This window comes from Chamaea fasciata, unplaced genomic scaffold (assembly GCF_029207755.1).
Source record: "Chamaea fasciata isolate MVZ Bird 193981 ecotype frontalis unplaced genomic scaffold, bChaFas1.0.hap1 SCAF_24, whole genome shotgun sequence".
Lineage (NCBI taxonomy): Eukaryota > Metazoa > Chordata > Aves > Passeriformes > Sylviidae > Chamaea > Chamaea fasciata.
In genome coordinates this window covers 5,568,993-5,580,166 of record NW_027094109.1, presented here as the reverse complement: position 1 = coordinate 5,580,166, position 11,174 = coordinate 5,568,993, and the positions used below count along the sequence as shown (strand labels likewise).

Below are 11,174 nucleotides of genomic sequence, written 5' to 3'. Positions count from 1 at the left end.
CCTATATTTCTATAGCAAAACCAGAAGCTTTGTTGCTCTTAGTAATTAAAAAAAATTAATAATTATAACCACACTGTTCATAACCTCATCTAGGTTATTGTGGCCATACTCTCTGACTTTACTGTCAGTATCTCCTCAAATTCTAAATTCCTCTTATTATCCCAGAGATCCCCCTCTATTAATTGCTATTAATTGGAATGACAGCCAACTGTACAAGAAATCACTGTAAAAAAAAAACCAAGAGTAGTCATTCTGAAAATATATCTTGGACTGAACTGCACTAAGCAGTCCTTCATTGTTTTAAAAAGTGGAATTTTACTCATTTTTGTGGGATTTTATGAAGTTTTTAAATAGAGCAAACTGCTGCAACAGGAACACTTGATTCCCCTAAGGGAAAAAAACTTACTAAATTACTGTACCTCAAAATCTAAGTTCTGACACTTACTAATAGCTGGATACATTGGCCACATAAACTAAATGGAGATAATCCAAATCCTGCTGATCTAGAAAGGCTGCACCATTTCCCCCAGCACAAACAGCTAAAATGCAGCAACAGGCAGATGTTCCTCAGTACTTAAACTTTGTGTGACTTTTCTTTATTATTCATAAATGACTGTGGGTGAATGTCTGAGTTCAGGCCCTTGGCAGACGTCATTTGAAACTCCGGGTCTTGTCATCACTTACAGATGAGCAATCACTAGACATTTTAGAAACACCCAGCACAATATTTTAGAAAATGTCACCTCTTACATCTTCTCTTTTTCGCCCACATTTCTCTGTATGAACAGAGAGGTGTGAGAAGATCAGGGGGAAAGTAGGAGAGTGCTAAATATGATGGCAGAGCAGTGGACTTTGGAAAGCCTTTAGATGCTAAAGATGCAGATAGGCACCTTATGGGATTTTCCAAAATTCCTAAGCGTGTAAGGCGCTTACACCATGCTTAGGCACTTTGAAAATCCTGCTAAGGACATATCTGCATCTTTAGGGATCTAAATCTCACCCTGCATGTCCAGTTCCTCTCATTCTTTGCTTTAAATCACGTCGCCGTGACACGTAGCACACTCGGCTTGGAGCTCAGGGAAGGGGGAAAGGAGGGTGGATTAGGTCTGAGAGGATTTCAGGAGGAAATCACTGCACACCACTGGGGTGAAGATGGAAATATATCTTGTCCCAGCAGTTCTCTTTATTACACGAGCCCCACGCTTTGTACAAGTGATCCTTTGTACATTCCATGGAGTTTTTTTGTTTGCTTTGTTTTGTTTTGTTTTGTTTTGTTTTGTTTTGTTTTGTTTTTTAACAGAGTTGAATGACAAGAAAGGGCTGAGTGTTCTCAGAAAAGCTGAGTATCAGCAAACAACACTCCTGTGGCCAAATGACAAAATAACACTGTAATTCTAGGTCATGTTAACATCGTCTATTTATTTATTGACATCAACAGCAAAGCCTTATGTTTTATTTCAAAATGGGCTTGAAATGTAACACATGGACCAGTATTACAATGCATTTGAAATTAACACTTCATACTTTCTCCAAGCTCTTTATAGAACTCTCTTATTTCTAAGCTGATCTGTTTTACATTCTGAGACAAAATGGAAATAACGCTGCAAGTATATTCTGCTAATATGTGAGCACAAAAACGTTTTTTAAAGTAGAAAGGAATTTTAAAAAACATGACCAGAAGATGGTTAACATGAAATAATCTGAGGTCATTTTCCACTTACATCGTAAGTTTCTATGTTTCACAGATTTTTTTTTTTTTTGCTATGTTTAATGGGTTAACATAGCTTAATGTCTTATTCCCTTGACTCACAGGATTTAAAACAGACATTCAAAATTATTTTTACTAACTACCACTACACTATGTATTTAAACACTAAGTGGCTGCTTAACTTGTTGGAAGTTTCCTGAACTGACAGAAATATTTATACAAGAAACAGACATCACAACACTCGCCCAAGTTTGTTTTCATACACAGACACAACTTTGGCTCTGCATTTCTATAGCAAACTCCATTTATCTTTGCAGACTACTGGCAATGACAGCGAATCTCTGTTTCAGCTTCTCCCTTTTCTGCTTTAGGTGGTTGTCTATGGCCCTGGCTTCTTTTAAGATCTCATCAAGTTCCTGGACATAAGAAGAATCCAACGCTGCTCTTGAACTTAAGTGAAGAAATCTGTAGTTAAAATCAATGCTAATGCCATTAAATTCCTCACTACTTTTATGTTTTTCTTAAAAATGGGTTCTCTATCAGTACCCAGTTTCTGACCAAATCAATCCTCTGTTGTAATAAAAACCAGCATTTTTCTTTCAAGGTCTGTGTTTGGCAGTTTTCAGCGTTAATTTCCCTAAACTGCAGCCACCCATCCATCTCATCTAGAGAATTTAAAAATTGCCGTGCAAATAACACCAAGTTAACTTGCCTTATAATGTCAGCATATTCTGATAACAAGTTGCTAACTTCTTTGCTCATCTCTGTTAAGAGAGAAAAATTAATTTCATTTAAACATTTGGGTGAATCTCAACGTGAAATCAGGTCATTCCACACTTACTTCCAGTACATTTAATACATCACCATTTAAAACCTTTTCCAGTGGTTCAGTCTTGGGAAGGGACTGCGAGTCCTCAGGAGGAGGGAAATCTGCTTTGTCAGACAACTGTGGATTTTCTGAAGCTTCATTCTAACAACAGAGCACATTAGGAAAAATACAGGTTCTGGGATTTAGAACAAGCTTTGCACAGAGTTTAGCTGAGAGAAGGAAGAGGTTTAAAAAGATCTTGAGGGTGTTTTTGGAGAAAATGCAAGTGGGTTCACAGTATCATGAGCACCTTGGAGAGTGGGTGGGAAGTACCAGATTGAGATCTCTGTACATAAACACACTTCTTTATTTATATATATGCACATATTTATACTGATACACGCAGTATATATATCTCAGTAAAAGCTGGTGGATTTCAGAAGCTCGCTCCCAAGAAGTTCTACATGAATATGTCCCAGTGCTTACCCAGTTTTGTTGGCCTTCAAGCCCCCAGAGAAACTGCAGTTTCCCCACATGAAGAAGTTGTTTCTGTTCCCCTAAACCTCCCTGAAGTGCCGTGGATCTCTGTGCCCTCGATCCTGAGGCGGACATGGGATGGGGGGGGGGGGGGGGGGGGGCTCCTTCACACAGCACCGCTCACCTCCATCCTTTGCTTTTATTTCTATCCTTCTCTGCCTTTTGCGACTTGCTCGCCCGGGCTGCCTCCCGAAAAGCACGCGGTGTTTGCCGAGCGGCCACGCTGGGGAGAAGGTTTAAATAAAAACGTGTAAAACCTGCAGCTGGCTCCTCCGCAAGGGCGCTGCCTTCACGGGCCGGGGGCGGCTCCTCGGAGGGGCCGGAGACGGCGGGGGGATGGCGGGGCCAGCCTCAATGCCACAGCCGAGGAGATTTATTCCTTTCTCATCCCTCCGGAGGAGATTTATTCCTTTCTCATCCCTCCGGAGGAGATTTATTCCTTTCTCATCCCTCCGGAGCCTGTGGGCACCGAGGCGTCCGGCAGGGATCCCCGGCCCCGAGCTTCCCCTTCAGGAGGGCGGGCCTGGGGCCGGCAATGGCCCTGAGGGGCCGCGACTGTGGGGGCAAGGGACAAGGGACGAGGAAAGAAGGGACAAGGGACAAAGGGACAAGGGACAAGGGACAAAGGGACAAAGGGACAAAGGGACAAAGGACCAGGGAGAGGGGACAGCCGCTCCCCTCAGGGCTGCCAGCACCCCCGAAGCAGCGCCAGGAGCGGCCCGAGGCGCCCCCGGGAGCCCCGGGAGCGGCCCCGGCCCGGGCGGGCCCAGTAATTTAAAGCTTTTAACAGTTCCTCAAACCTTTGCCGTCAGATTTCACCTTCTAAGCGAAATCCTTGGAACGCGTTTCACGCTCGATGGATCTGCCTCGAAAACACGAGCCAGAAATGAGTGCAAACCTGAGAGACCAGGCACCAAAATGACTAACGGACCTAAAATGAGTAACAGCGCCCCAATACGCGGCTCCCCCAAACCATTTTCTGTCTATAATGGAGAATAAAAGTGGATTTTCCCGAGGCTGTGTTTGGCTTCTGTAGGTGACAGTGGTATTTGGATTCAGCCAGAAGTGACGGAGTCACCGTGTGCGAGGGGAACCAAGAGTTCACCACACCTCCGGAGAGAATTTCAACATGCAAATAGATTAAACACCACCGCAAGTCACGGCTTTCCTAAACCACGTCGTTGTTACCTACAATGAGAGAAATAACGGCAAGATCCGAGTTGATGTTAATGCCACGTGATTTACGTTGTGAGATGCTATTTCGTGATATGTGATTGAAGTTATGGTATGTGATGTTGCGTGAAGTTTGCCTCTGGCCTTTTTTTTTTTCCTCCTTTTTTTTTTTTTTTTTTTTTCCCTTTTCTTTCTTCTTCTCTTTATCTTCTGTTTTGAAGAGAAGGAAGGACCTGAATCTCACGTACAGACATCCTGTGGCTCCTTTGCAAGAGGAACAAACAGGACACCACAATTCAGGAGAGAACTTTCAGCATTCAAAGAGATTAAACACCACAGGCAGTCACTGCTTCCCTAAATTATGTCGTTGTCCACTACAGTGAAATCTGAATTTATATTATGGGATATTATGTGATTTACATTATGATATCCTATTTTATGATATGTGATTTTAACTTATGGTATATGGTGTTATGTAAAGTTTGCCTCTGATTTTTTTTCCTTTCTTTTTTTTCCCTTTCCTTTTCTATCTTTTGTTTTGAAGAGAGGAAAGGACCTGTGTCTCACATACATCATCCAAACAGAAAAAAAATAAATTATCAGCATGAGAAATCAAACTGCTGAAAGAACAAGAACTACATACTTCCTCAAAGTAGAAACAAGTTTTTAATAGACTGCAGTGGCCCATTTCATTTAATTGTCACAAATATTTCATAGGTAATCATGTTATTAGCTATTACTATCTAAATATTAAGAAACAGATGTTATAGAACGTGTTAGGAAAACCTTCTTGAGATGTTCACTTCATTGTGTCATGGTTTTATTAACAGAGCACCTAAAGTAAAACAAATTAAACATCTGAATTTTCATTTCCATTATCTTATTGATATAATAGTCTATGAATAGAACTCAGACTAAAAGTAACATTAAAAGAAAAATATCTAAGGGGAAAGAGTTCACTCTTACTGGAGTTCCAGTTCCTTTAAAATTGGAGCAAAATTATCTAAGTCATTACTCTAAAAGTAGTTTCAGTTCCTCTAAGATTGGAGATATTAAATTCCAGGAGAAACAAAAGTTTAAACTGTACCACATAAGCTATTGTATGAGTTAGATCTGGTCCTGAAAAGTGCAAATATATGCACAGAAGAGAAGGAAATGCCTTTTATTCAATGTGTTCAATCAACTAATTTAGGAAGTAATTTTAAGGCTGACATGAAAGACCAAGCCCTCCTTCATGATAGCTCTGCATGGAATACCAATAGGCCAAAAATATTAGTGCCAACAGCTAATACAAAATAAATAATGATCCGAACGTCTATTTAAACTTAAATGATAAATTATTAGTACAGCATTAATTTTTGAAAAAAATGTTTTTGGCTAAAGCAGCCAAAATCCAGGGCTATTAGTAAAAGAGGCAGTGTTTTTATCTTTACCATTTCAAATAAAGGTGGAAGATGTGCTTTTAACCTCTCCTCATGTTTGTCATACAGATATGAAAGCATTCCCTATGAACTTTGAGGGGATTTTTTTAACTCCAGGAGCAGTAAAGGGCACGTCAACAGCTGAGAGAACGTCTTGGGGGCTTGGGTTTGGGTTCGATGTGGGGATTTGAGGTGTTTTTATCATCCTCACAATTTGGGAGTCTTCAATTTACCCGCCGAGCTGCCGGGCTGAGCGCCCTAAACTTCTGACCAGCGTTAGAAACACCAAATCCAGGCACGGAGATGTAACAAATTGGGAAATTATTCATTCCCAAGCTCGCTGCCTTGGGTTTTAGGGCTTGTCCTGAAAAGAAAATGCAGCCGCAGCGTTTGCTGCTTGCAGCAGCGCCCGGGATGCAGCGACACAGGAGCCGAACCCCTCCCATGCAGCCCCTGCTGCTCCAGGGGCTGGCCCGGGAGATTCCCCAGCCCGTGGCAGCATTCCCGGGCACTGCTGCCATCAGCAGCGCGGGGATTTCCATCCCGAAGCGCCCTCCAGGGAGGCGGCAGCGCGGGGAGGCCGAGCGGGCGCAGGCAGCGCCCGCAGCCGCTCCGCGAAGCCTCGGCGGCAGGACGATCCCGCTGACAGCGGCGTCACGGCGAGCGGGCACGGAGCCACCCCGGCAACCCCGCATTTGCATGGGCGCTGGCTCCTGCAGCGAGGAGGGGAAATGCCGGGCGAGAAAAGCGGACGTGGGCAGAGAGCTCGGGAAAGAGACCCGATTTCGGCGGCCGCCAGCCGCTATAAAGCCCCTGCCGGCAGCGCCCAGCAGCGCTGGCTTCCCTCCGCCTGGGGCATCCCCGGCGGCCGAGGGGCACTGGCCGCGAGTGGCCTTGGCACGGCTCCGCAGCTGCGCTTCCCCCGGCTCCCATCGCCCGGCTGAGGCTCCCGAGGAGGCAGAAAGGACCACAGAGAGTCGCCTCTGCTCCTACCCGCGCTTCTCCCGGCTCCCACCGCCCCGCCGCATCCCCCGAGGAGGCAGAAAGGACCGCCGAGAGCCGCCTCTGCTCCCAGCCCCGCATCCCTGCATCTTCTCAGGGTGAGTTATTCCACATTCCACTCCTTTGAGCTCCTGCCCTTACTCTCAAACGTCCTCGGTAAAAGGTTTAAATAACCGTCTTTTACTACTCGAGGTTGGGCTTGATGATCCTGGAGGTCTTTTCCAATCTTTTTGATTCTGTGATCAAGGGGGGAAGCACAGTCATTTTGTTTTAACCATTAAAATTAAACGGAGGGCCACTTTTTCTTTTAATGCTCTGCCAAAAATCTTGCCTGTGCTTGCCCCTGGGCTTTAGAATAACAGGACTTTGAGGTTAATGTGCTAAGAATGAGGTTTGCACCGTTGGGTGTTGTGGTTATCTCGTTTCCAAGGCCTGGATGTGCATATTTGCAAACAAAGGTGCTGCCGAGAGCCCTGCTGCCTCTTCTGCACAGCTACAACTAGATCAAAAACATAGAAAATACAAAGAGAAAAAATTATCACTCTCAAATACATTCCTCAAAGTGCTTTGCTAAAGGGACAAAGAAAACCACGCTGATTCCCCACCCTAATCCATCTGGGTGTGCGTGTTTACTTACATTGACATTGCTCACTTTGTACATAAAACGTTGTCGTTTTCGACTGGTGAAAAAGCTTTGGAGCGAGCTGGCTGTTTAGATTGCACAATAAAATCCTAGTGCAAGAGCCAGAGCTCCCCATTGTTCACCTGGTTTTAGTATATTTATTATCTTCAGGGCAAGGGATGACAGTTCTAGGGGCAGTCAGAATGGGTTCTGTCTTTTGGGTATTTTGGAAGCTCGTGCTTTTCTAGGGTGAGATCAATCTGCGCAGACTTAACTTTTGTCCCTTTATGGGCTAAGAAACACCGAGCTTAACTCTGATTCCTCTCCCTGTGCTGTGGGCAGGGTGAAGATGAGTGCTGAAGAGATCCTGGTGTGCCCAGTAAAACTTGGGGAAAATTTCTGCCTCTATTTTGAAGGTACTTAGAGCATTTAATGACCTTTTCTGTTTGAATACTGATTTAACACAATTCCTTTGTCACCCTGATTTCACCTAACTTTCTTGTCGGCATCAGTTATAAGTGTTGTCAGCCAAGTATCTGACTCAGGGGAATATTTGTTGCTTATATGAAAAAATCTGGGAAAGGACATTTCAAACTGTTGGAATACTGGGAGGTGGACTTGGAGTGAGTGACTAATTTCCGGCCTTTTGGAAAGATGTCAGCTAGAAAACAGTTTCTTCTCTAAAAGCAGTTTGTAAGGAGTTCTTCTTGTCCTTTTGTTCACTTAAAGGCACCGACAAAACCAAAAATTTGCATGCAATTATTCCTCAGTTTTAGGCCTAGAGTGACCTTCTTAAATAACCCTAAAAAGGCATTTTGCATACCTGTGGTTTGGTGGTGACTGCAGCTCTCAAACGACTGGGTTTTCATGTGTTTTGCTCCCAGATAAGCCCTGTCTGCAGTGACAGCAGCTCAGCTTTGTGGCACTGGGCTGAGGGAACACGTAGGTGGCTGCCTGGGCTAAAAGTGACTTCTTTATGGGGGCTGAGCTTAATGTTGTTTTTCTTTCTTTTTTTTTTTCTCACCGCTCACGTGGAACCAAGACGACGACGATGGTGAGCTGAGAACTCATCTTTTGTGGTTTTGTTACTCATTTCACACTCACTAATCCAGAGAGGACGGGTTTCAAACCGAGGGTGGCTGCAAAAAACCCCAGAGCTACAGCTCCACGGCTCCTTCTGATGCTGGCGTTGCATTAATTCCTCATAAGACACTGGGTTGTGGCTTCCTTGACAGCACCTTTAATTGTTGGGCAAAAGAGAACTGATGCTTCTGAATTCCCATGAACAAACACAGCAGCTTTTCTCGCTTATCTAAATAAATCCCTGCATTCTGGGAAATCTGCTTCAAGCAGAGGTGTCAAAGGTGATGCTGCCTCCCTTTTGTTTGATGTCGTTCTAAGAACTTTCACATGACACCCGTAAGGCCAGGACTAGGCTGGCAGCAAACTGCCAAGGTTTGGAGAGGAGACAACAGCTCAAACATGAAGATTTTTGCTTTATTCCCCCTGCAGAGCTGGAGTGTGATGCCCTGTGCCAGGAGAAGACCCTGCACCGAGTGCTGAGGAATGTGAACAGCCAGCTGCTCGTGGTGCGCCCTGACCTGAACATGGCAGCCTTTGAGGATGTGACAGACCAGGAGATGCAATTTGGTAATTTCCACACAGAAAACATCAACCACCGCTCTGCTGCTTTATCCTGGAGGTGGTTTTGGTCTTTGTAATCATCTGCACAATGATGGGACTGAGAATAAGGACTTAAAACTTCGTTTGGAAGAATAAAACTGAGCTGAGAGTGAAATTTTGTGTCTTGGGCATTAGTGATGGATGAGATTTCTGGGTTAGACCAAAGCCTGCCGGATGTCACATGCAGAAAAAGGGCTGTTAAGTTTTTTGCTTGGCTCTGATCACAAAATTCTAAATCCCCCCTTTTTTATGCTGGATTACAAAAAATCATTTTAAAATTCAATGTTTTGGCACTAAGAGGTCTTACTTCTGATAATATTAACTATAAACTTACAGTTCTAGCTTTGACTTTTTGGGGTGCTTCAGCAATTTATTTACAGCTCTGTTTATTGACCATATTTATTTCTGGATCACCTGTATCCAGCTCTGTTTTACTGACAGCCACTTCCACGTGCCAGTGTCCCTCTCTGCATGCACACAGAAGGGTCTGACCCCTCCCCACCCTGCCCGGTGACCTCAGCTGCTTTGGGGCACCCTGGTTATTCCCTGATTGCACAAAGCACAACCAGAAGTCATAACAATTCAAGTCCTGGCTCTTCTGTGAGGAAAAATATCCTGGCAAGGCAGGCAGAGTTGCCAGGGGAGTGGTAAAACATCACTGAATTCGGTTACTCAGTTGTTGCAGCTGCCTGTGAGCAGGTGATCAATAATAACTCATTTATTTCCAGGCAAAGGGATGCTCTTCAGCATTCACTGCTACAAAACCACCACGCCCTTGGCAGGGATGCCCGTGGCCTTCAGTGTCCAGGTGGAAAACAAAAATTATTACATGTGCTGTGAGAGGGAATGTGGAGAAATCATCGTCAGATTCAAGGTGAGGACCCGCCTCCCTCTCCCCAGCTGTACAAACCCCAACAGGCAGAATTAACAACCGGAATAGAACTGGTCGGGGCTCGTGCCGGGATTAACCTGTTCCCTCTTTCCTTCCTCAGGAAGGAGAAGTTCCCAAAGACATTCCCGGTGAAAGCAACATCATCTTTTTCAAAAAGACATTCACATCTTGCTGCTCCAAAGCGTTTAAGTTCGAATACTCCATGGAACGAGGAATGTTCTTGGCCTTTGAGGAGGAAGGCTACTTGAGGAAATTAATCCTAAAGAAACTGTCCAAAGATGAAGTGGATGAGACCATGAAGATGAGTTTATCAAAGTGCAGTCAGAATGGAAATCACAGCCTATGATGGGGGATGCTTCAAGGGTTTTAAAATACAGTTTGGTTTTTTTTATAAAAGAAACTTTTGTCTGTCTTTATCCAAAACAAGTCAGGTTTTCGTTTTAATTACTCTCAGCACTTATTAAAAAATAAATGCAAGTTCTTGGCAAGATGCAGAAGAATGTTTTCCAGTCAGACAGAAGAGAATTACACACTGAAGAAACAATAATGTGCACGTCTATATTGTCCTGTAAAATTTGATCCCTAAAATCTTTAATGCCTGTTGACCAAACAGCTTTTGAAATTAGGTTTGGGCTTTTACATTCCCAACACCCTCAGATAATGAATTTCTCACCCAAATAGCTTAAACAGCACACTCAGCTGCATCCTGTGTGAGGAAACCTCACTTTCCTTAAGAAACCCTCAGCTGGCCCAGAGGGATTTACCCATGACTCACCATCTGCACCCTCCTCCTCCTCCCTGGGCCAAAAAAACCCAAATGTTGGCATTTTATCCCGACCACAGCTCCGTTCTGGCCACAACACTGACAAAAAAATTGGCCAGCTACATCCTTTTGCTAATAATTTCCAATCTATGTTAAAAAAAAAATCAGAAAGTCTTGCAGAATGCAAACAGTGACTTGGTCGTTCTGTTTGTTGCATAACCACTGATGGTAACACAAATTCTCTTCCTCTCACTATTAATAGGGCCACAAAAATACCATGAGAATGTGGAAAGAGTTTTCCACTCCTTGGCACTGTGAAAGTCAGACAGAACGAAGCAGAAAGCTAAAACTCACAATCTCAGTTCCCCTCTAAAAAATCCCTAAAACAACAGAGCATTCCCTCAGCCTCCTCTTGTCTTTTCACACAGGACGACACAGACCAGAGCATTCAGAAAATAAACCTCAAAAAAGGTGTTGGAGATGAACATAAAACCCTTGAAAGTCGAATGTTCCTAAAGTCCATCTGCAAAAGTATTTTTATTCTATGCCAATCCTTGTTGTGTTT

The 11,174-nt window shown here is 43.9% G+C and overlaps 2 protein-coding genes across 2 annotated transcripts; one reads left to right on the top strand and one right to left on the bottom strand.

The window, feature by feature from the left end:
- Positions 1-1,526: 1,526 nt before the first annotated feature.
- TEX12 (testis expressed 12) lies at positions 1,527-4,480 on the bottom strand. Its single transcript, XM_066203304.1, is given in 5 exon segments — positions 1,527-2,158; positions 2,421-2,472; positions 2,573-2,678; positions 3,171-3,362; positions 4,475-4,480. Coding segments are annotated over 5 exon segments (501 nt in total). The 3' UTR covers positions 1,527-2,013.
- A 1,997-nt stretch (positions 4,481-6,477) lies between these two features.
- On the top strand, positions 6,478-10,373 carry IL18 (interleukin 18). Its single transcript, XM_066203402.1, has 6 exons — positions 6,478-6,747; positions 7,614-7,687; positions 8,314-8,325; positions 8,784-8,921; positions 9,683-9,828; positions 9,947-10,373. Exons 2-6 carry the CDS (start codon positions 7,621-7,623, stop codon positions 10,190-10,192), a joined length of 609 nt encoding a protein of 202 aa, XP_066059499.1. The 5' UTR covers positions 6,478-6,747; positions 7,614-7,620; the 3' UTR covers positions 10,193-10,373.
- The last annotated feature ends 801 nt before the right edge of the window (positions 10,374-11,174 follow it).

What these genes read in the sequence shown, in the direction of transcription:
- IL18 (XM_066203402.1), top strand. Translation starts at nt 7,621, where the DNA reads ATGAGTGCTGAAGAGATCCTGGTGTGCCCAGTAAAACTTGGGGAAAAT. An exon ending in AGACCAGGAGATGCAATTTG is followed by an intron (nt 8,922 to 9,682) that starts GTAATTTCCACA and finishes ATTTATTTCCAG; the next exon opens with GCAAAGGGATGCTCTTCAGC. An exon ending in AAATCATCGTCAGATTCAAG is followed by an intron (nt 9,829 to 9,946) that starts GTGAGGACCCGC and finishes TTCCTTCCTCAG; the next exon opens with GAAGGAGAAGTTCCCAAAGA.